This window comes from Hypanus sabinus, chromosome 19 (assembly GCF_030144855.1).
Source record: "Hypanus sabinus isolate sHypSab1 chromosome 19, sHypSab1.hap1, whole genome shotgun sequence".
In the NCBI taxonomy this organism is placed as follows: Eukaryota; Metazoa; Chordata; class Chondrichthyes; order Myliobatiformes; family Dasyatidae; genus Hypanus; species Hypanus sabinus.
This window is the reverse complement of record NC_082724.1, coordinates 46,873,437-46,899,448: the sequence shown is the minus strand read 5'-3', so window position 1 is coordinate 46,899,448 and position 26,012 is coordinate 46,873,437. Positions and strand designations below refer to the sequence as shown.

At 38.0% G+C, this 26,012-nt stretch overlaps 1 protein-coding gene across 1 annotated transcript in view; it reads right to left on the bottom strand.

Annotated features, from left to right (window-relative positions):
- LOC132377906 (metabotropic glutamate receptor 7-like) overlaps window positions 1–26,012 on the bottom strand; it is a 781,248-nt gene that overhangs the window by 575,956 nt on the left and 179,280 nt on the right. The window contains exon 2 of the mRNA XM_059944374.1: window positions 272–488. Within this exon, the coding sequence (XP_059800357.1) occupies window positions 272–488 (217 nt within the window). The remainder of the gene's footprint in view (window positions 1–271; window positions 489–26,012) is intronic.

Here is a 26,012-nt window from a genome sequence, read left to right as displayed (position 1 = left end):
CTGTTCACTGGATTAGGGTTAGAGTAGCATATGAATCGCTACTGAGGAATTCAATAGTTTGATAATGTCAGCACTCACTTTTCTGCACCCATTTGACAACACCACTCAGTTCAGTTTTGTGCTATTACCATGAATTAAAGTGACAAAAGGCACTGAAATTTGATTAAGATTGAGCATCATTCCATAGCCATAAGCAACATTTAATGAAATTGGACTGGTACTCCACGGATGAATTAGTATTATGTGCTGAACTGCACTTGCACGCTCTTACCAGCTTCCCTGGAGACCTGCACAAACGCCTCCACTCCACTCTCCCCGTAGCTCCCTTCTGAAGCTAAAGTAGACACGTAATTCCACCCCATAGCTTTCACTATGTCCACCATGGCCTGAGTCTGGTAGGAATCCGGAGGAACAACGCGTGAGAAGAAGGCATAGCTGCTGTTATCACTCAACTCGGGTGCTGTGGAGGCATAACTGATCTGCGGAATCTGAAGAAAACGAAAGAAGAAGAAAAAAACTAATCATTCATTCAGCATGGAAAGTGCAATTGCTACTTCGCATCTTAATTTTCAGAAACTTCACTTTCATGCAAGATAAGTATGCACTGAAGGAGGAAGTGAAGTCAGTCGTGATAATCAAGTTATGATGATTGATGCAATTCATTTCTCTACTTGACTGAACATAAAGACAGACTGTTAGAACTTTTGTCATTCCCAAACAGAGGCAACTAACAGTGAAGAAATATGAAGGCCAGTATTTAGTCAGTGGGAATGATGTGACTGATGGAAAATTGGTTTGAACATTAGTACAAGACCCTGTTTTCTTTGAGAGATGTATTGGAATAAACAGCATTGTCAGCTGCAATGGATGACTGCAATACCAAAAAGTACTTTGGCTTGAAGACCTGCCATCTGTAAAGAAACAGCAGTGTTTCTGCATCTGGCCAGAAATCCATCCCTCAGCAAGACTGGAAAAGAATTTTCACCAATCGCAGACCCAAAACCAGAAAGCAGGTAAGTGCAGGTACTGGCATTGTGCCATGGATTGTAACATTGCTAATTAAAAACCATGACAATGACAAGAATGGCAATTAGTAGTTCTATCTCACAATAAAAATGCAATGTTTTCAGAAATAATTCTATTGAAGTAGGAAATAAACCTAAATTTTGCTTTTCATAATTTGTAATATTACTGAGGGGGTGAAGCACTTTTTTGATTTCTTCAAAGAATATGGACAAGACAGGACAGGTGAATTCTATATCCCTATGATGAGGAAATAATGAGTCAGCCACACTGGTGGCTCTGGAGTCACATATAAATCAAATTACATTTCCTCCCTCAAGCCAATTAGTAAACCAAACGTGGACTTTCCTTGACACAAATGATTCTGAAGATGCTGGCAATCTTGAACAACACACACAAAATGCTGGATGAATTCAGCAGGTTAGCAAGCATCTACGTAGGGGGATAAATAGTAGACATTCCAGGCTCAGACCCTTCATCAGTTCTGAATTTTCTTTGGATGAGTTGGTCGGTTCAAAGTTTTGCTCATCTTTTGTTGGATAAAACAGAAAGCCAGGAGATCCATACTTGTTCTATATTCTTAAGTGGATATAAATGACCCTTTATAAATTCAAGGTTTCTTTCCCAATTCACACATACCAGCCATTTGATCCCTGCTGTTTAGAGGCCTTGTTGCGGACAAATCGGCAATAATCTCCACTACTTGAATGTACAGTTCTTTGAGACATGACTAAGCACATAAAAAGCGCACTTCACATTTGGCTGAAAGACTTGATAGTGAGCAGTGAAGAAACTTACGAAGTTTCAAGAACACCCGCCAGAGACAAATAAGATTTCAAATTTGATCTTCAGTCTGCACTGACTTCAGCAATGTTGATGTATTCAGATGTATATGTCTCAAAATGTGCAATAATTGCCCCCTTTAACCTAGGGTTGTTAAAGCCAAGAAGACACCCAAGCTTCTGTCTGCCATTTCAAAGACAATATGATCAGTGACCATGAATAGAAGGGAGATGGACAGTAACTAGTCTGTAAATTCCCTTTTAGTTAGACAATGATACACAGTTATAGCAAAGTAGTAGATTATGCCCTCAAAACACTCTATCAGAGCAATTCACTCATCTCATACCCCAATCATTTCTTCCAACTTAATTTATTCTATACATTTACCCAACTGCCATTTGAAGGCCATAATAGCACCTGCCTCCACATCTCCAGGAAATGCATTGCAGTTTCCAACCAATATGGAAAATACTTTCCTAATTCATTCTTAATTCTCTACACTTTATTTTATAACTATGACCTTTACTTCTCAACATCAAAATGAACAGCTTTCTACGATCCATTTTATGTAGACTGTTCATTTTATATACATCTGTCAAATCTCCCCTCAATCTTCTCTGCTGAAAGTAGCCCTGGTCTTTATCATCTATCCTACTAACTGTAGTCCCTTACACAGGAAACTGTCCCATAAATCTTTTCTGGGTCCTCTAATATTTTTTTCTGATAATGTAATATTCAGAATTGAAGATAATACTCTAACAGAAATCAGAACAGTATTTAATGAAGGGCCACGATAATTTCTCTTTTATACATGCTGCCTTTTATAATGAAGTCACAGATGTATCTATAACACAAGATAGCACAGAACAGCCACTCAGTGAAATAGAAGAACAAGCCAGTCACCCTTTTGGTTAATAACTCTGCTTCATTGACTCTTTGTAGCTCCACATCCTTAACAAAAATATGTCATACCTTGAAGCAAGTAGTCAGGTTCTTCACAACACACACAAAATACTGGAGGAGTCCTGCTGAAGGGTCTTGGCCCAAAGCATTGACTGTACTCTTTTCCATAGATGCTACCTGGCCTGCTGAGTTCCTCTAGCATTTTGTGTGTGTTGCTTGGATTTCCAGCATCTGCAAATTTTCTCTTGTTTGAGTCAGGTTCTTAAGTTAGGATAATCCAAAGAGAAAAGAGTAAGGTGGCAGAAGGAGAGACACAGAGGATGTACTGAAGGCAAATTTGTTAAAGTTGAAGTTTAACCTACACTGCATACACAATCACCTCCAAACAATCCTGGTAAATGCTAGCGAAATTGTGATATTTCCACATGCGTAGTCAAAGACAGAAGACACTAATTTGCTTTATAGTTTAGGCAGGCACATCTTTCACAGTACTTCATTGCAGGACTCCTCAAGAAGCCCAGTGGCAGAGTTTGATAGCACAAAGATTGCTTAGCATTTACATTGGAGCATCAGCTATCAGATCCTGCATAACGTTAGACATGTTGCAAGATCTACTGGCCGATTCATTACAGAAGATTCTGCAGGGCTACGGAAAAGAAAATAAAGTGGTCAAGTTCCATTTGTTTTAATAATTTCTATTTAGTTTATTGGTTGCAATTTTCTGTGCTCTTGGTTATGATTTTTTTTAAATAAACAGTATTTACAGTAATTATTTACATTTAAAAATAAAGATATTTTTAGTAATATCTTTAACCGTTAAGTGTCTGAATTTGCTGTTGTTCAGTCGTTGAGTCCGACTCTTTGTGACCACATGGACAACTGCACACCAAGCCTTCTTATGGGAAACTGCCTCTCTAAAATCCCCCAAGGTCATACACACTGTCTGAGTAATATTATCTATCCATCATAGCCTCTGTCATCTGCTCCTTTTTCTTCTCATTTCTTTTTCAATGAGAGAGGTTCAAGCAGGGAGTGAAAATAGCTGGCAACCGCAGGCAGGTGTCAAGATGTACCTTTAACATCCGATCCATTTTTTCTGTTCTGCAAATACAATTGTGTGACAGCAGTTGCAAATCTCACCAGCCTCAACAGCTCCAACACTCCAATTGTTAATTGAACCAAAATTGCAACTTACTGCCTACCAAAGTTTTGAAAACAAAATAATGCCAGACACGTTCAGGTATAGGCAGCATATATGAAGAGAGAAACAGAATTAGTGTTTCAGGTCAATGACCCTTCAGATTTGAAGTAGGTGAATCTGAACTCTCTCACTTTTTTTTATGCATGCACTCCAGTAGCATTGCCACACAACAGAAGACAGTATCAAGATGAAAGTTTGGATTCAAATCAGAGAGTATTATAATGTTATTGAACTGTTTAACCTGTTGAGATCAGGGATCTAACAGGTGAATTTAGCTCCAATACAGCTAGATCAATATGGTTTAATTCAATCAACAAAAACACACAGCCTTGGGTCTTACTCTAGCATTGCCAGCATAATTGACTTGCAATCGGACAACTCCACATAAATGAAGATGGTATTTCATGCACAAAGCAAATTACATGTTCCAAAAGTACATGTTATTTTAAGATCTGTGACCATGCTCCTGGATCAAATAATCATGATGAACTTACATCAACTGCACTCATGTCTAGGATCTTGAGCTTCATCCTTACTAGATACCAGGAATTCAACGGACAACTTTTAGCAGATTTTAATTCTCTTTTGAAACTTGACTACTCTACAATATAAACAAAAAACGTATTTGTATAGCTGTTGTTTCTAAACATATTTTCAATTACCCAAAATCAGAGTACTGTTAAAAAGGAAACATTGGTGTCTACCTAGTTTCAGCATTATTTAAAAATGTGCTAAAATACTTTTCAATAAATTTTTGAGAGCAAAAGTAATGTAATTGTAATATGGTCCCCGATTACATCTTGCAATAACCAAAGATTTCATGAAAACTGAAAAAGCTCAAAATTAAGGCAACATTCCAATGTTTTTTTTTTAAATCAAGTTCAGTAACTGTAGCCAAAGCATAATCACCAGGTCAACTAACAACATCAGGAATTTACTAACTATTCAGTTCATGAAATAACATTTAGTTATCATGAGTCAGTTGCTATGTCTGTTAGTAATGAAAATATTTCCTGTTATGCATCAAGTATGTTTTTAATTATTCATTATTTTCCTAATTAATTTAGGTAATATTTACAGCAACAGTTTCTGCAGGGTTGACACCATAGGAGACTTCATTATATTTCTTCTCACCCTATCATTTGTAAATATGCTATTTCATTCTCTCATTTCCTCTATCTCATCTGTTCTCAGATGAGGATTTTCTTTCTGGAACATCTGATGTGTCCTTGTTTCAATGAATGGGGTTTACCTGACACCACCATCGATGTTGCCTCACTGGCATCTCCCCCATTTCCCCAGACAGCTGCCCTCACATCACCCTCTCGCAATCATAACAGAGTTAGGTTTCCCTTGTACTTGCCTACCACCCGATGAGCCTTCAGATCCAGCAGATCATTCACTGTAAAAACTGCCATCTCCTACCACTAAACACAGCTTTCTGTCCCACAACCCTCTGCTTTCTGTTGAGATCACTCTCTATGTGACTCCCTTGTTCACACGTTCCTCCCTGCACATCCCTGCAGTTATGACAAGTGCTACTCTTGCCCCGTCACTTACAACTGCAGCGCCACTCAGAGCTCTAAACAATCCTACTAGGTGAAGCAATTTCATTAACTTTCAGTAATTTATCCCTCCTCCTCTTTTTTTTCCATTTCCCATTTTAGGTCCCCTCTCACTCTTTTTTTCATCTGTCCTCCCTCTGGTTTCCCTCCACCTTCCCCTTCTTCCATGTTCCACTCTCCTCCCCTATCTGATTCTATTTTCAGACTTTTTAACCTCCTCCACCTGTCACCTCTTGGCTTCTTACTTCACCTACCCACCCACCTTATCCCTCACGTTGCCTGCTAAGTTATACTTCTTCCCCTACCTCCACCACCTCATTCTGACTTCTTCCCCTTTCCTTTCCAGTCCTGATGAATGGTGTCAGTCTGAAACATTGATTGTTTATTCCCCTCCATAGATGCTGCTTAACCTGCTGAGTGTCTCCAGCATTTGGTATGTCACTATAGGAGAACAGGCTTGTTAACACTTGGGAATGCAGTTCTTTAATGAGAACTGTGCAGCTATTTTCTGGTGAATTGCCATTATTTTAGAACTGTGAGATAACGACAATGATATCAGCCACCCAAATTTGGAGCATAAAAGCTTGGACAAAACACCAAACATCTGAGGGCATAAAAAGCTAAAAAAAAAAGAGACAGAAGACAAAAGCAATCATTAGCTCTTCTGATATTTTTACGCAATTAAAGATAACAGAATACCGTATATTGCGTAGGTGTTGACAGCAAGAGGATATTTTATAGCACAGACCTAATGGATGTGACATCAACAACTTCCCACCTTTTCACAGCCTTTGCTATTCCAGAGTACTTTACAGCTTCCCACCAGATCTACTCTGCTGGGAAGGAGAGGTTATCAGACTAGTGACAGTGGTAACTGATGGGAAGATTTACATTGTGTGAATATTACACTATGAGCCTGATTCTGGGCTTTTGAACTGTACATTTGCACCAACCCTCAGAGGCAGGAAACTTCCACCCTCATCTTTTACTTTACCAGATTGTGAATTTTGGCTAATAGAGCTGAAAATACACATAATGGCAAAACAAACCCCAAACTCTCCCCCTTTTATATCATACTGACAACCAGGTGCAGCAATTGCAATAAGGAACACAAGACTAGTCTATGAAGGCAAACTAAGTTAACAGAGATTTTGGTGTTTTCTGATATAACAATAACACAAAACAATTTTAACATTCTGATAAATAAATTTTTAATTGTTCTTTTACAATCACCAATAAGAATTAAATTGTAAAGCAGTGCAGTTATTTTGTGGAAGTCTAGTTTTGCGAAGTCCCAGCTAACCTCTTTTTGTTACTCCCCTTAAGTATTCATTGTGGATCCAAAAAATGATAAATAAGAGGAATATGTGTTTTTTGTATTTGCACAGTTTGTCTTCTTTTCCACACTTGGTGTTTGTTAATCTTTGTGTGTTTGATTCAAACTTATTTATTTTTTTCTACTGTGAATACCTGCAAGAAAATTAATTTCAGACTAGTATATGGTGACATATGTACTTGGATAAAAAATTTACTTTGAAAGGGTGGAGCTTAGGAGGGTTAACAGCACCTATCGGTGACTACTTTGCTTGCATCTTCAGAAACAGCTCTATTTCTATCTTTAATATCTCTACTTTCCCCTTTCAGGATTCTTTTGAAGACCCCAACTTGGAGTTGCATGCTGACTTTGGTTCTTTGCTGGAATGGAACCCACTCTCAGGGTCTCACCATTGGCCACTTTTCGATATAGCTAGGACGTGGCCTAGAAGACTGGTGCGCCTTCAGGGTTCCAGGGTTCCATGGCTCTGGAGGGGGGTGGATGCAAGGTCGGTGTCTCTGCAGGAAATTGGTTTGTCGTGGGAGAAGGAAGATCGAAAGCAGTGAGCTGGCTGCTGTCTGCGTCTCAGAGACCCAAGTTCTTTGGGCACAGGACTTGGAAAAAGCAACGCCACAGACTTTTAACATGTAAATCAGTGCTGTTATGTCTTCCCCCTTTCTGTGAAATGAGGTCATCCCTTTTTCCCCTTATTAGAGAGAGAGAGAGAGAGAAAGATTGTGGTATGTCGAATTACCAGGTGAATGAATAGTCTTTGGGATTGTAACGTTCTCCTTCGGGTGTAACGAACGCCGAATTTAACGTCCGGATAAACCACAGCCAATGCAAACCAGATCGCAGTAAGATTAACCATTTACTGTTCACTCTTCACATTAACATATGGTAAAGACTGTTGATAAAACAATACAAGATTGATACAGTATTTGTTCCTTCCTTAATATCACATTTCAAGTGTAAATACTTGCAAAGGTGACTATAACTACATTACACTAAGGTGCAGTATACAGGGAGAGTTTACCTGCTCCATTGACTACTTTAAATACACTTCCATGCAAACTATCCGCGACTCTTTAACTAACGAAAGCATAAACATTATCTACCGTCGTTACTTCTAACAGGATCGGCATTAACATCTTAGTTCAATATATCGATTATCTATTAACTTACAGCGTTGCTCTCACTGTGATTTCTCATGCCTGCAAAACTACTTCTGCTCAGGTGAGCCTCGTGGTAAGCACCCACCCTCACGCTAATTTCAAACCGGTATTTTCCCACAAGACGCGGCGAAACCGGATGTGACGTCATCGCATGCCGATATATTTTACATGCAATGAATATACTTTAAACACTTCTAATTCTAACTAGAAAATACTATTGAATGAATTACTAAGCGAAAATATTATAAACTAAATAACTGTCGTAAAGACAGCACATGGATAATGCAAGTCTGTGCCTTTATTGATGCAGTGCTACACACTTGAGTGCTCGATGGAAGGAGCTGATGCTTTTTTTTGCTGTCGGGGGAGGAGGGGATTGTCATTTTGCTGCTGCTTGTGTGTGGGAGGGGGATCTGGGGGAAGGCTTTGTGGTTCTAGCCTTTAATTGCCATTCATCCTTTGGGGCACTCCTCTGTTTTCATGGATGTTTACGAAGAAAAAGAATTTCAGGCTGTATATTGTATAAACTCCTCTGACATTAACCGTACTTTTGAAACCTTTGGATTTTGAATTCTGGAACAGCAAAAAAACATGGGAGAACAGACCATTCAGTGCTGTGTAAAAGTATTTAGCTCCCAACCCTTTGTTCACATAAATGAGTATTACAACCAGAGATTTTGCTCAATTTAACTGAGAATTTTCATTAGTGAATCACATGCTTCCTTTTTTCAGTGTAGAGCCCAATGAAAACAGAGAAGATTATAAAGCATGAAAAATTAAAAATTCAAAAGCTGAAATGTCAGCAGTTTTAAAGTATTCATCCCCCTTTGTTCAATACTTAGTTGAACCACGTCTCATAGCTATTATAGCCAGCAGACTTTTTGGATAAGTTTCTATTAGCTTTGAACAATGTGATGGAGCAAGATTTGCCAATTCCTTCTTGCAAGATTGCTCAAGTTGGGCTAGGTTATTTGGGGAACAGCAGTGGACAGTAATCTTGAGGTCTTGCCAAATATGTTCAATCTGATTAATATCAGGATTCTCAGCTACTAAAGGACATCAATTTTCTTCATTTGAAGCCACTCCATGGTTGCTCTGGCAGAGTGCCTTGCATTGTTGTCTTGCTGAAAGACAAGCTTCTTCCCCAGTTTAAGCTTTTTAACAGAGGCTATCAGGCTTTCATCCAGGATCTCTCTGCATTTAGCAGCATTCATCTTCCCATCTATCTTGACCAGATTTCTAGTCCTTGCTGCTGAAAAACATCCCCTTAGTCCTCCACTATATTTACAGTGGGGATGGTGTTACAGGCTGATGTGATGCACAGTATTAGATTTATGCCACATGTACCACTTGGTGTTGAGGCCGAAGTATTCCACTTTAATCTCATCCGATCACAAGACCTTCTTCCACATCTTTACAGTATCTAAGTGATTCTTTGCCAATTCTGTATGGGCAAGGATATGCTTTTTTTTTAAGTCAGTACTTCTTTCTTGCCACTGTTCCACAAATACCCTTTTTTGGCAAGGCCTTTGAGAGTGTGGAGCCATGAACTTCATCTCCAGTAGCAGCCACTGAATTCAGCAGCTCACTCACAGTGACTGTTGGTATAACAGTAGCCTCTCTTACAAGTATCATTCTTCACCAGTGAACAAGTTTAAGAGGAGCATCCTGACCTGGGCATTATGGCTGTGTTATCATATTTTTTTCACTTTTTCCACAATGGACTGCACTGAGCTCTAAGGAATGTTCGGTGCCTTTGAGATGGTCTTGTATTCTTCCCCAGATTGGTGCTTTTCTATTATCAGTTCCCTGATTTACCACGTTGTATGTTCTTTTCTCTTCATTTTGGCATCGTCTGTTGAAAATCTACCACACTGCTGGGTGTCACAGAGAGAAGGGAACAGCAAAAAGACATGGGAGAACAGACCATTCAATTTCTTATGAATTCATAGAAAACAAGTGATCCTCCAATTTTCTACATCAACAAATTGGGTGAATTGGTAAGGTATTACAGTATATTGCACCTGAGAAAGTTAGCATTGTAATTTAAAAGGGAAGAAATACTCTCTCAACCTCACAATCTGGGTTTTTAATTTTTAGTAATTTATTGACAGGTTTCAGAATTTTTCTTTTGATTTAACATGAAGTGTAATGTTTTGTAGATTATGCTCAAAAATTCCTACTTCAATATATTTTAAATGTTAAAAAATAAGACATCAAAATGTGGAAAATAGTTGTGAGTTCTGAATACTTTTGCAAGACTATGTAAATAATTAAGATCTGGTACACACATGCAATGACGGCTGATGCATTAATTTACCTCCGGGTAACTGCAACAGTAGAAGGCAATGCTTTGGCAGTGTGGAGCCTTCATCTGAAAGTATTTTTTTCTAGTTAGTACAGGAAGAAGTTACTGTCCTTAGATGCATTATAACACAAAGTCACAAAAGTGATTTCAGGATTTAAAATTATTGAATTATGATTTTAGAAGATTGATTAAGAATCTAAGTGTATGATTAAAACAAAGATCCAGTGGACTGGTAATGGAGAAACTATTTTGTTTGAAGAACTTATTATGAAAATGGTCAGTAGCCTTTTATTAGGCAATGTTGTTTGGAGTAGAAGTATGCTCAGGTCTTGGTCTTACTGAACACTGGAATTGATTCAAAGAGCTGAATGGCCCATTTTCCTTTTGTCCTGTGATTAATAGACTTACAGCTGAATAATGCTGGTTAAGATCCATCACCAGGAATTGTAATCTACCCATACCCTCACGTGCTTTGGACTGCATGTGGAGGGCCAGCCTTGTTTGACCTGTATCTACAAGCCCAACACCATGATCTGATAGGTGACAGATTGGTGATAGCACTGTAATCAGGCCCTACCACTAAAACAACCCTGAAAACTTTTAAAAGTGGGGATTAATGTTTTTCTGGGAGTCAGAAATATGTTACAATAAGCTTATACTACATTAACAAGTGGATCCAAAATGGATTAAAATCAGGAAATGCTCAAGTTAGCTCAATGGTATGAGATTAATTAGCTTAAGACCCAAGATATAAAATCTCCCTTAAACCAGGCTATATGTGGTTGTGATTTTCATTGTGTTGGTGTGAATGAACACATAGAAGCAGACATATTTGTTGCTATTGTTAGCAGTTTCAGAGGATGGAATTAGATCCAGAAATTCAATGCATGACTGCATTCCTGGTGCAAGGTATTTATAATGCAAAAGCTGCCTTCTTCCATTTCTTGAACTGATCAAGCATAACCAGGAATTCACTGGAGAAATATACAGGTCTACAATATGTGGCTCCAACAGAAACAATCCAAAACTTAATTAGAAAGGGCAAATTCGTTCACTGAGCAAATGCATAATAAAAAAGATTTTCAGTTTTATGCGTTAAGGATGATCAGCACAACAATACTAGGTATTGGTTTTATATACAGAAAGCACTCAAGTACTAAAGTTTTATGTATATATATATTTATATTTTAATAAACAATCTTAATAGACAGGGAATTTCCACCAACACTCCTGAACACAGTGAGTCATATTCCATTTTGATAATTGGCAAGCAGATTCAAAGGGCCAAATGGGCTTATTCCAGTCCTATGCCTTGTGATTTTATTATATGTTTTAGTCATCTACTTATTGTTTTTCCTGTGATAAGTATCACACTTAACATTTGACCAATGATGATCACACGCACGAAGGTGCCTGGGTGCAGCCGGACCCTCGTTCCCATTCGCTCATTGCTGCAGTTTATGCTTTGGACTCTGTTGTTCAAGTTATGATGTTTCTAGTTACTCCATTTTTATTACTATTTTGTGCAATTTTGATTCAAGTGGACTGGCTCTGCGGCCTGCAGCCAATGAATGAAACAGCACTCAATCAAAGTAAACTGAACTAAATTGTACATTCCATGACTGTTTCAAATGACTTGTGGAGTGATGTTTAACATTCTGCATTTTTCACTCATTTTTTTTTACCGTTTGCACAATTTGTTCTTTTTTTCCCTGTGCGTTGAGTGTTTGATGTTTTTCTTTGAACGGGTTCCAGAATTTTCTTTGTTTCATGGCTGTCTGTGGGAAGACAAATCTCAGGGTTGTATGTTGCATACATCCTGTGATAATAGATGTATTTTGAATTTTTAAATCAAAGTATAGGTGTGAGATTGAAAATCTATTTGTTTGGTGTGTTACGAATGTGCCACAGCTCTGAGGGGCCAAAGGGTGCGGGGTAGCCCCCTCCTTTTTGAGAATCGCAAGATCACTATTGAGTCTGTTCAGGAGACCCAGGAAATGAGAGAAAGACATGCAGAATCCACAAAGAGTTTGGAATGTGTCCTGGCCTCCGAACGGCGGAGCCATGGATACCGGCTATTGTCTCTTGGAGACGGACTTGTGTATTGAATCCGGTATGATGCATCAAAGCCCCAGGCAATGAACCGAGGGGAAGGTTGGTGGAGGGATTGCATCATCCCAACCTGATTGACATCTGAGACCCTGTGAGTCAGGATAAAAGAGGGTCTGTGGGAACAGCCCCTCAGATGCACCAGAAGAAACGCTAGTAATCCCATAATAGCGAAAGCCAGTGGGAAGGCCACGTGCGTCTGTTTCCATTTGCCCCGGAATCGGTGGTCCTTTACCACAGAAGAACGGTTTTTAGCTAAGAACGGGGAAATCAACTCCCAATGACTCTCGAAGGATTGACATCTTAAAAGGAATGGGCAAGTTTTAACCCGTCTTTCTCTCAAACCAAAAGGCTGCAGCTTGAATGACCTAAGGTGACTTTTATATTTCCATTGGACAATACATTATCTCCTAGACAACGATAGACCTATTCCTTATTGATTATTATTATACCCGCGACATATATTATCTGTATGTTTGCATTGATATTATTTTTGTGTATTTTTATCAATATGTACTGTTAAAAATAGTATCATCAGACTTCAACGGACCTCTCTATCTTTGCTGATAAGTGACCCAGTTACGGGGTACATAACAGGTGCCAAAACTAAAGCCTCTCAATCCAACGCCAGCAAAACCGAAGAGCTGATTATTCACTGAAGGAGGAAAATGCTGGAGGTCCATGAGTCAGTACTCATTAAAGGAACATAGTTGGAGAGGGTCAGTGCCTTTAAACTCTTTGGCATTAACATATACAATGAACAGTCCCTGGATCAGCATACAAGTGGCTGCACAGTAGCACCTCAACTTTCTTAACAGTTTGTGTGGATTCAGCATGTCACCTAAAGCTTTGACTTAATTCCATAGATGCACAGTAGGATTGAGAGTCTCCTGAATGATTACATCATGGCCTTGTGTGGAAACACCAATGCCCAGGCACAGAAAGTAGAGGATAGAGCCCAGTTCTTCACAGGCAAAGCCCTCCCCACCAATGTGTATATTAACATGGAGTGTTGCTACCTGAAAGCAGCATCCATCATTAAATACCAGGTCTATCCAGGCCAGTCCCTCTTCTTGTTACTACCATCAGGAAGGAGGTAAAGACATCTTAGCTCCCACACCACCAGAATCAGGAACAGATACTACCATGCAAACATCAGGCTCCTGAACCTAACCAGTGTGGATAATTCCACTCACCACAACTTTGAACTGATCCTACAATCTATAGACACACCTTACAGGACTCTTTACAAATCATGTTTTCAATATTTTTGTTTGTATTTGGTCTAGGTCTGTTTATGTATGGTTTTTCATAATTTTTTTTAATTGTATTTCTTTTTTTCCTGTGAATGTCTGCAAGAAAATAAATCCTAAGGTAACATGTCATAACATAACATTTGTAAGTTGATAATAAATTTATTTTGATATTTGAAATATGTCGCCTCGAGAACGGGGTTCACAGGAGAATTTAAATATTGCTCCAATAAAGGATAGCCTGGTAAATGATAGTCAGCATTAAGCACTCCCACAGGGTGAATTTACTTTTGGGTTCTCATCAACCAGCCTCAGTTTTAACCTCACCGTGAATGTTAGTCCTTTCCAAGTTGTCAAGCATTTGATCATTTATCCTAAAAACATCATATTTTGCACAGTGTCACATGCAATTCAATTTTGTTTCTGCGAAAACCCTTTGATAAGTTTTGCCATATTCAAGGGCAGTTGCTGTTATATATGAAATGATTTGTGGGCTGGAAACTTGTCATGTTACTCCCTTTCTGGAAGTCATTCACTCCAGCAAAGATGAAGGATATTGCCAGTTCTCCAGGATCTGACTCATTCTGCATCAGTGACCTTGCCTGCTGTGCAGAATCAGAGGTTCATATAATGATACTACCCAGGAGGCCATTCAGTTGATACCATGCTGATACTTTGAAAGAGTTCTCCAATTAGTTTTACTCCTGTCTTTTTATTTCATTTCCTTTGAAATGCACATTCATATCCTTTCTGAATGTTGTTATTAAAGATGCATTCACCAAGCTTCAAGGCAGTTCATTCCAGCACATAACATCTCCATATGCAAAATGTGTTTTCCTCATTTTTTTTTTCCAATTGCATTATGTCTGTGACCTCTGTTTACACTCCCTTCTTTCACTGGAATCAATTTCTTCTGATTTTCTGAGCAAAACCTTTGACAATTTTGAAGAACACTTTAAATCTCCCTTTAATCTTCTGAGGCAGAGAGCCACCCTAGTTTCTGTGACATTGCCACACAATTTTATATCATGGGGGAAATTCAAGGAGATTAATTTTCCTCTGTCTAAGGTTTGAACTTCTAAAATATGGGCTAGTCCAATACCTTATTTGAAATTTACATGAATAATCTATCTAAATTCTTCAGAAATGCACGCCACGATTTATAAAGCTATAAGGCCCTTTAATCATGGATCATAAGATATTTATAACCTCTTATCATTCTTCTTCCCAAACTCAATTGCACCTTGAACATATAATTTTAACCCTCCAAACAGACCACAGCCCACTTTTAAATTTGATCTGCCATTCATTTACTTATTTGAATCCTCAAGTCCAGTATTATCATCTTAATTATTCATCGTATATATGAGTTACATTACATCCCCAATGACTGGAATGATATCCTGTGAACCCAGGCTCTATTAAACTGGAAACAAGCAAATATCACTCTTTTATTGTAAAAAAAAGGAGAAATTGTTGCTAGGTAATTTAATGAGAAAATGTTGGAAACTGCTATTAAATGAAGATACTTGGAAAAAATTCAATGTAATCAGGCAAAGTTAATATTGTTACTGAACGGGGAAATAGTTTCTTTAAAGAAAATGCATTTTCAAGAAAGGGAAGCCAGTGGATGAACATGAACAGGCTAAGATTCATTGAAAATTAATATAAATTCACTGATTTAGTTTCAAGAATGAAAGCCAGTGCTTTTAACTATGGAGCAGACTCGATAGGCTGAATGGCCCAATTCTGCCGTTATGTCTTGTTTCAAGGTTTGACTTCCATATAATTATCAAAATGAAGCTAAAAGTTTCAATGTACAACTACTGATTATCTTTGTAGAATTTAAATCCCTTTCTGCCGAATCATGTTCTCTAGTCGAATATCTGACACATGGAGATTCTAACACATGGATAAGCTGCAGCAGTTAGGTCCAAAGAATGCCTCTGAAACTACACCCATCTGTCAAATTTACAGGAAGAACAGTGTCAGTGTTCCCTCCCGCTCCATTAACAGCAGCATTGAAGCCATCGTCACTCAGCCCCAGTGGGCAGTACACCACGTGCAGAAGCAAACCTTTGAAACAATAGAATTTAGTTACCTCTGTTACAGGAAGAAATTAACCAAGCAACAGAGGAAAAGATACAAGGATGTGCTCAAAGTTCCAGAGCACCTCAAGCCCATGCATCAGGAGCACTCTTGGGTGCTGGGTAAATAGTGGAAGGAGCAAATCATCTCACAGACCTTGGACTTGCCTTCCCTGTAAAACGTCTCCCAACCCATTTCTGGAGGTCTGCTGTTTCCACAATGTCAGTGATATTAAACCTGATTCTCACCTAAGCCATCATCTCAGAACCCACAAAAGCTAGAGAAGATGCAAGTCGGTCTCCATCCCAAGAGACTGAAGAAGCAGTGAAGAGTCTAAAAACATAAATAGATCAACATACTGCCCATATTTTGATAGTTACGCATTTGCCAGCCTAAAATATGACGTCTGAATATTTCAATGGCTATTGAATGGGATGTTGTAAAGCGCAGAAACAGTAAAAATGAAACAAGCTGACTACAAAATTTAATAATGAAGATTTTCCAATGCTTTCGAAGCAGATGTTGTGTCGCTGAACTTATTGGACAGAAATATGTGGTGTAATTCCAGTCTCAGATTTGCAGTAGGAAGGAATTTTCTTTATCTTGGACCTGAGATATTCTGGGGCATTGATATCTTTGATCATTTTCCCTTCCTGCTCCCCATCCAACCCCAAAAATGTGCTAAAATTTGAAAGCATGCTCATTTGAGGTATATCAAATTATGTAATTCAAATGAAGTCTGAGATGGTTGCCATGGAAACAATCAAGTATGACCGCACCAATTACATTCCATAGGGAAAAATGGCCTTTATCTCATTTTTTTTTTTGCAAAGAAATCCAAACAGTTTTAAAGAAAATAGGAAATGTTCTCATTTTACCTATTTTGTTAATTAATATCTTTATCATAATCATATTAATATCATATCTTTATCCTGATTATTTTATCATAGTTCATTTATTCAAAATCTCAACTATAATCTTTCTGCAAAAGAATCAAAAGGTGTCAAGAAGATTTCTTCCCTTTTTTTGTAAATGGCTGATTTATCAAGTTCATCCAACACTTTTAAGATTTTGTTGTTAACATCAAAAGTTAGAGAATATTTAAGTGTTATACCACCAAAATTTTTATTCAAATGTTTTACCACTGGCAAGAGTGTATAGAAAGAAAGATTCTTCACAGTATAAAGGCCCATTTGTAGAACTATATAAAGTGCAGTAATGTTTTACAGGTAGAATAGTTATTATTGAACCTCTCATGGAAAAGAATGGTGGTAGTTTGAATGCTGCATTGTTCAAAAGGATCGTCTTTTTCTGTGTAGCACATCAACTGTGATACTGAAGCTAAAGTTGGAAATATTTCCAATCTCTTTTGCAAGCCAGAGAATAAAATTCATGTAAGTAAACACAGCCTAAGGTTAATCAGTAATGTCTGCTGTTTGGTAAGGCTTGTTTACGTGTAGCAATTCACTTATGAACTGTCAGCTTCAGGAATTAAAAACCAGACGACTAACTCTTTTGGCACTGTGAAGTGTGACATTTGGATTCCAAGGGAGATCTCAAGCCTAAATTCTCTGCTTAACTAGTACTAGGCATGTTTATCTTTATTCTCTGAGTAGGGCCAGAGGAAACCTAGGAGAGTATTGACTATACAACACATACAAAACCACTACATTGATAACAACATTACTTCTGGTAATAATTTTCTTGATAATTTCTCAATTAAATTATTGGCCTGTGTTACATGTAAATTTTATCAAAATTATCCATTGTTGTACATAATTGTTTATGTTGGATTCATCTCCTTTTAAAAGTAAACATTGCCTCAAGACAAATTAAAATCTCTGACCTCCCATGAATAATTACATAATGTAACCTGATACGATGAAATCTGAGATACTGGGTTGCATTTTGGCTCTGCTAAGCTTCATTGTGTTATAACATGGGAACAAGCCTTTTAACTCACCACATCAGTAACAAGCATTCTGCCATTAGGCCAAAGATATGAATTTGGTCCTAGTGTTAGCTACTAAATTGATCTGCACAGAAACTACATTTTGGCCCTCAACAACTATGCCAATCTTTTATTTTAAATGGCTGACAACATTAATTCCATTTCTCTGTATTAGTATCATATCATTCTATCCCTTTTCTTTATATGTGCCTGCCCATATATCTTGAATTATAACTGATTTTGATTCTACCACTTCCCCTTACAGTGAGCACCTTACACTAACCACCCTCTGTGCAAAATCTTACCCGTCAGATCCCCTTTCAATCACCTTCCTTTCTCCTGAAACAATTGTCCTCTTATCTTTGATATCCTTACTCAGCGAAGATAATCCTGATCATCATTTTTAGACAATTCAAAGAGGTCACCATTTAGCCTCTGTCAAGCCAGGGAAAGCAAGCACAGCACCTCCAAACCATTCCCTTTAGCAAAGTTATCCATTCCAAGAAAATTGGCTTACTCCAGCTTCTGTGCCTTGTATCTTTATGCTTGCATTACAGTCATAAATTGATGACTAAGAAATGTCAGGTTTGAGCTTTATAATGTGGAAAATCTTTTAAAAATGGACAAGTACATGGATAGTTAAGGCTTAGAGATTATATGGGCCAAATACAGTCAGATGGGACTAGATTTGATGTGAATCTTTATGGGCTTGAACCAATGGGTGAAGGATCCATTCCTGTGCTGTATGACTCTAAAAAAGATATATTGAGACAAACGGAGATTAGATCCCCTGGAACAAAGCAAATTGCTGCCTCACTTCTCACAACTGCACAAGCAAAAGGAGTGCTACAATTGGACATGCTGGTTGATAATTGAATTGGCTTTGGTAAATTGCTCTTAGTGTAGGTGGGTAACAGGAAAATCTGGTGTGGTTGTTGGGGGAGGGGGGATCCAAAGGATGGGTGTTGATAAGCGTGACAGAAAGGATAGGCTGTACCGAATTTAAAAAAGGAATGGGACTGATGGAAATGTTTTAAGACCTGGCATTGATACAATAGGCCAAATGGTTTCATTGTAACAAAGTATGATTAGCAAAACAGAGGGAAAGTCAGCAGCACTACATACGAAAATACTGGCAAGCAATGAATAGATACGTTTTTAATCAATGGAACATATACACAGAGTGGAGTATAAAAGCTTATTGAAAATTATTTCCAGCAATCTATATAACCTCAACATATATTAATGGGTGAATTCATATAATGCTTTTTCAGTTTATAATTTTAGAGCACTTCATACAGGAAATGCCTTATTATTGCATGGGAAATATGCTAACATAATAAAACACAATGAGATGAATGGTCAGTCAATATTATTACTAAGAAAATGTTTCCATTTCTCAGTGAACTTCCTATCACGCTCGGAATCTGCAGCAAACAAAACTTCAATTTAACACCTCATGTTACCTTTCACAATGCAGCCTTCCAACAGGACAATGCTAACAGTAAGCAAAAAGCATTCCTCAGAGCAGCAGCCATGTTCAAAGTAAATCTATTATCAAAGTACATACTGTATATGTCACCATATACAACACTGAGATTAATTTTCTTGCAGGCATACTCAACAAATCCAAGAAACATCATAGAATCAGAATGAGAAATTGCACCCAAAAGGGCAGTTAAACAACTAATGTGCAAAAGACAGATCGTGTAAATAGAAAATAACAAAAATAAATAAGCAATATTTATAAATATTGCCTTTATAAATCAAAGTATCTAGTATAAGAGTTGGAATGTTATGGTGAGGTTGTAAAAGGCATTGGTGAGGCCAAATTTGGAGTATTGTGTGCAGTTTTGGTCACCAAATTACAGGAAAGGATATTAATAAGATTGAAAGAGTGCAGAGAAGGGTAACACGGATGTTTCCAGGACTTAAGAAACTGAGTTACAGAGTAAGGTTGAATAGGTTAAGACTTTATTCCCTGCAGTGTAGAAGAATGAGGGGAGATTTGATAGAGGTATATAAAATTATGAAGGGTATAGATAGAGTGAATGCAAGCAGGCTTTTTCCACTGAGGTTAGGGGAGAAGAAAACTGGAGGACATGGGTTAAGGGTGAAGGGGGAAAAGTTTAAAGGGAACATTGGGGGGGCTTTTTCACACAGAGAGTAGTGGGAGTGTGGAATGAGCTGCCAGATGAAGTGGTAAATGCAGGCTCACTTTTAGCATTTAAGAAAAACTTGGACAGGTACATGGATGAGAGGTGTATGGAGGGATATGGCCCAGGTGCAGGTCAGTGGGTCTAGGCAGAAAAATGTTTTGGCACAGCCAAGAAGGGCCAAAAGGCCTGTTTCTGTGCTGTAATGTTCTATGATTCTATGGTTCTAATAAATATTGAGAACATGACATAGAGTCCTTGAAAACGAGTCCATAGATTTTGGGAAGTTCTGTGATGGGATGAGTAAAGTTGAGTGATGTTATCCCCACTAGTTCAATAGCCTGATGGTTGACGGTTAGTAACTGTTCCTGATCCTGATGGTGTGAGTCCTAGGGGTCCTGTACTTTCTTCCTGATGGCAACAGAGAGAAGAGAGCATGACCTGGTGGTGGGGGTCCATGATGATGGATGCTGCTTTCCTGCGACAACACTGTGTGGATGTGATCGATGGTGAGGAGTGCTTTCCCCATGATGGACTGGGCTTTATCCAATATATTTTATAGGATTTTTTTTGTTCAATGTTATTGGTGATCCCATTCCACATTGTGAAGCAGCCAGTCAATATACTCTCCACTACACAGCTATTGGCAAAGTATTGGATGTCATGCCAAATATTTGCACCTTTTTGAGGAAGTCAAAGCACTGCCATGCTTTCTTCATAACTGCACTGATGTCCTGAGCCCTGGACGTATCTTCTGAAATAATAACACCAAGGGATTTAAAGTTTCATACCCTTTCTACATCTGATCCCCTGATGAGGACTGGCTTTTGAACTTCTGGTTTTCTCCTCCTGAAGTTAGTACTCAGCTCCTTGGTCCTGCTGGCACTGAGTGAGAGTTGTTGCTGTGACTTCACTCAGTCAGATTTTCAATCTCCCTCCTATATGCTGACTCATCACCACCTTTAATTTTGCCAACAACCATGGTGTCATAAGTAACCTTACATTTGTGAGCCTGTCTATCACATTACAGTACAAAATAAATGCTTTGTTGTTATCCTTGGCTTTAAGAGATTTTCTGTTAACACAATTCAATTACTTAGAGACCACAAAACTGTCTTTTTCAAATTTAACCTTGAGAAGCCACTTAACCTAGGTCTGTAATTGATTGTCAGGTTGTAGAGAAATAGTTTTGTAAAACCTAAAGTTCAGCTAATTGCAAAAGTATTCTCTTTGTAAACTAAATTTCATCAGCTCATGATAATATTTGCCCAAATCATTGTAAATTTGATGATACGCACAATGAATAAAATGTTTGTTTTGCAATCTTTGATTAGGGATTCCCATTGAATAAATTATTGATTCACTCCCACTAAACAGAGAAATGTTTTCCAGAAAAGAATACAAAATGGCTCAAGGTCTAAATAGATATTGTCGGATATCAAGAATCCTTGTTTGTCTCAAAATTTGTCTGGATCAAAAATATTTTAATTCAAAAACACCAAGACGCATGAAAAAAATTGAAGCAAACTTTAATTACAGCTAGAAATCCTAATTCATAAATTCAGGTTTCATAGAACGTTTACCAATTTAGAAAATAATTTTCATAATTGAACAGGGAATATGGGAAGTAAATTCTTACAATTGTTAAAACAAGCAATTTGTCAAATTTGTAACTATAGACAACACTGACAATTTGCCTCATTTATTATTTTGGAGACAATAACTTTTACATCTTTTTTTACAGGATTGTCTATATCATAATTTACTATAACTTTGATTGACATCTATAAGAGTTTTAAAAAATCAATAAATCATGTAATCTGCTTTCTGTCATTTCGAAGTGTCTATGCCATCAAGATGTTTCTTCAAACATTAGAAGTTTATACATTTAGCTGCAGTGTATGTTAGACCATTGCAATCCTCTACAGTACCTGCATCAAATTCCATGCCATTCCTCTCACTAAAAATTGCCTATGTGTGAAACTATGTCTGTCTTTATTTGCACTCTCAAGAATACAAATTAGGAGTGGTGAGCTATTCGGCCCTTCATGCTTCAAGGTAATATTGCATCTGTCTATAAACTCAATTTTGTTTTATCTATGGTAATCTTTCACACTTCTGCTAATCAGACATTTCCACTTCTGTCTTAACTAAATTCTACATCTACCCCTCATTGGAGACTTCCAAGGACTCATGACACTCTATGAAAGAAATTTACTTCATTAATTTAAATAAGCACCCCCTAATTTTTTTTAAACAATGACGCTGAGTTCTCAGCTCTACCACAAAGAGAAACATCCCCTCCATGTTCCTTTGTCAAGACCGCTCAAGATTTCATGCGTTTCAATCAAGTTACCTATTACTTTTAACCCTTCTCAGCTCCAGCATATCCTACCTCTACACACTATCAGGCAACTCACCCATGCCAGAGTACAGCTCTTTTGTTACATCCAATACTCTCCACGATAAATAGTATTTGATTTCCTAACTTTTGATGTACCTACTCAACACCTTTAGTTCTTCATGCGCTAAGACACTCAGATCCCTCAATATCACAGTCTCTGGCAATCTATATCATCTGCTTTGTTCTAATTCTTTCTGCCAAATGGACAACTTCATATCATAGCATATTACTATTTATTTGCCAGATCTTTGATAAAAGCCCTTTAGAATCCCCTTATGTCTTCCTCATAATTTTCTTTCTTACCAATTTTCATGTTATCATTAATCATCTCTTTGGTGCCTTCATCCACTTCAGGTTTATAAACAATAAAATGTTGAGGCAGTGGCACCAATCCATGTCACTCACCATCTTAGCACACACTTAACACCAATTGTCAGTCAACCAATTGTCTATCTATGGAAATGTCACCTCCTTCACTGAAGTTTTTACATTCAAATGCCATGTCTCCCACAGCAAAAAGACACTCTCCCATTTGTCACCCCCTTACTTTGCCTTCAACCTACTTGCTGCAGAAAGTCATCCATGTATTTGTCACTTAGGAATATGCATACCTAGATACTGGCAGCATGTTGGAAGAGATAGCCTGGGTGCAGACTATGTTGCTGCCTGCCAGTCAAAGGGATCGGAGTTGGTGCACGAAGGCAGCATGCAATGTAACTGTGGGAGATTGTCTTGGCCTTCTCTCTCACAATTACATGACCCTGCTAGACATTGATAATGTGAGATGCCACAGCTTTATTTCCTTTGTTGGATGGCACAACTGGCAGCAGGGGTTGTGCTGCCAGTTGCGAGAACTTGGTTGTAACAAGAACTTGGCCTCAAGCCGTGGGCTTATCTGCTGCTGCTGTCCAGGAGAGGAGACACCAGAGGTGGTCTGTGCTCAGTTAGGAGCTGGCCTCTCCCATCAGTGCTGCCCTCCAGTGTTCAAGGAGTGGAATGACTGACTGGATTGAATGTATCTGCGCACTGCCAGGAACTGTGCTATCAATTTGTGGGACACATCACTCAGGGTCTTGGGCTATGTGTGTTTTGTGTGGCTGATTTTTTTCTCAATAATTTGAATGTGCTGTGGAACACAGTTTCATTCAGCTGTATCCATGTATGTTTTAATGATAATTAAACTTGAACTTGATTTGATAATTAGGAGCAGGTGTAGATCCCTCAACCCTTGATCATGTTCCAGTATTGGAACCACAACTCTTCTTCCCCCTGTAACTTTTCACCTCTTTGCCTATCAATATTCCAGGACAGTGTAGTACTGTCCTTTGACTTCATATCTGAATTAATTGGTGAATCCTAATTCCAGATGTTATAGAAACTATCTTCTCCACATCCATCCTGTCAAGCTCCTCAGGATCTTAAATGTTTCAAGTAAATCATCTCTCATTCTCGCTGTCTCATTGCTTGTAAGGCCCTATGAGACAGCATATCAACCTCTGGGTTCTTTCCTGCAAGCTTCTCAGAATTCTCCTGGACCCCTCTCCTGACTCTTACCACAAGCCCCCACCCCCATGATTTATTGATTGTTCACTGTCACTGGACAGGATGATCATCTCAATCTTTCTGCTTCCCTCACTCAGAAACACACAGCATTCTACTGCCATTTAACAACATCCTTATTACTCTTGCCTGCCAGTACCACTGCTACCTTTCACAGATTGAGTTATTATCCTATCTGAGATACTCCATTTTGTACTTTTCAACCCTCCAACTTCTTTAACTTGGTCCTTTTCTAATTCTGACGGAATTAGAAATGTCAAATGTTTCACACTCCACACATGCTGCCTGACCTGATTTCTTACAGCTTTTGCTCTTCTTCATTTTGATCTCCATTCTTTGTAAACTTCAATCCAAGCTGCGCATCATTCATGGACTCCTGCAGAAAATCCTCATCACTCATCTTCTCATCGTATACTTTCATTTCCTCCATGGTCTCAAACTAAAAACATTCTTGCTCAGAATCTAATCATTTGTGACCTTCACTTTCCTTGAATCTCATGAAGCACTACAATTCCTCTCATTCAGACAACACCATCTCAATAAATTAATACCCATCACACTACCTTAGCTTCCTCTACACCTCAGTTCTTCTAGTCTCACCTCCCCCCCCAATTTGTTCCTGTGTCCACAGCCTCTCTCTAAATTGCTTACTTCTCTCCAATTCCTCCTTCATCCCTCCCAATTCATCCCAAGTCCCAGCATTCTTGGAAGTCACAAAAAAATATATTCTTATTTAATGGTGCTCATACACAGGAGCTGATGGTTAAAGTAGTGTTTCATACTCATGTCATTTATTTTTAATTAGTTTTCAATTCTGGACTCAAAGGAGCTATCATGGACAAACACTGTATCTACAACATATCTATTTGGAATCTCAAACGATCTTACTCCCAATTATTTTACCATACAATATGGTTGTATGAACTAATATTTGAATGGATACAAAATCACCATATGGATTGCAGATTTCACTCATTAATGATGAGCATGCTGTGTTGATTATTGGAAAGCAATGATCTAGAGTGCTGCATCCTACCGAGGCTTTAAGAGGGAAGTAATATAATAAAAAGAGAAATAGTGATTTGCTAAATACAAGCCTACATTTGAGGAGTAGAATGCAGCTCCATTGGCAAATTGCTCATTGATGTAAAGTGATGTAAACAAGTGACAGGAAGTTTAATTTAAACACACCTTGATGTGGTGAAGGAGGAGGCATTGTGGTACGAGTCTAGACCTAGAGAAAAGGTGAGGGTGTTCAATACTGCACTGATCATGAAGCTAGTCCAGCATCTGCACAAGGAACAGAACAACTTTCATTCATCTTATTAGCTGCCTGTGGGGAGTCATGTTTACCAACTAAACTACAATATCTACACTTAAGAACAGTAACTCCCTAGACAGATCCTAAGGGTATAATAGATGCAAATAAATTCAAATTACCTTCTGATTGTTTTAGAAATACCAATTAATAGATCAATATGTTTTATTGAGGGCTTTTGAATGTTGCAAAGATATAATCGAAGATGTTAAATTTCTTGCATCTACTGCTTTCAATGTAATAGCAATAAATTATGCAACAATGTAATGAATAGTAGAAGGATGAAAATTGAAAATATTTTATGAGCTGTGATTTTCTCATGGTAATTGTGACCTCAGTGCTGACACAGATGTCGTGATAATTACTTGCTAGGAAAAGCTGATGACAATGTTAAAAAAAAATGATTACTGCAAACCAATTTGAGTAAAGAGGCACTGAACGTATCAGTAATAGATGTAAAAGGTGGCATTTTGATGGTTGATCTTTTATTTATCAAAAAAATTCAGAGTGATTGTTGTTTTATTAATTTGTCTCAATCATACTTTCAACCTTTATCTATCTAAAGCCAATTGGGCCATTATATTTTTAGTGCTAGATTTAGAAGAATGCAATGTTTAGCTAACTGAAATGTAAGTTCCAAAATGTATTGGATGACAGTTTGGTTCAATATAACTTTAGAAATGCATTCTGTTGTATAACTGTGGGTGTAGTAGTTATAAAATACTACAATCTAACTATGAAAGACAGGCACACAATGCATCAATGCTATCCATTGTGTCTCAGCAATAGATCATATTAAGTGAGCACACTACTACAACAATAAAATTAATTGAAAATGCCCATTGTCTATAACTGCTCAGTATTTCAGATTTCCAGTTATTCAGTTTTGCTCTAGAGTCA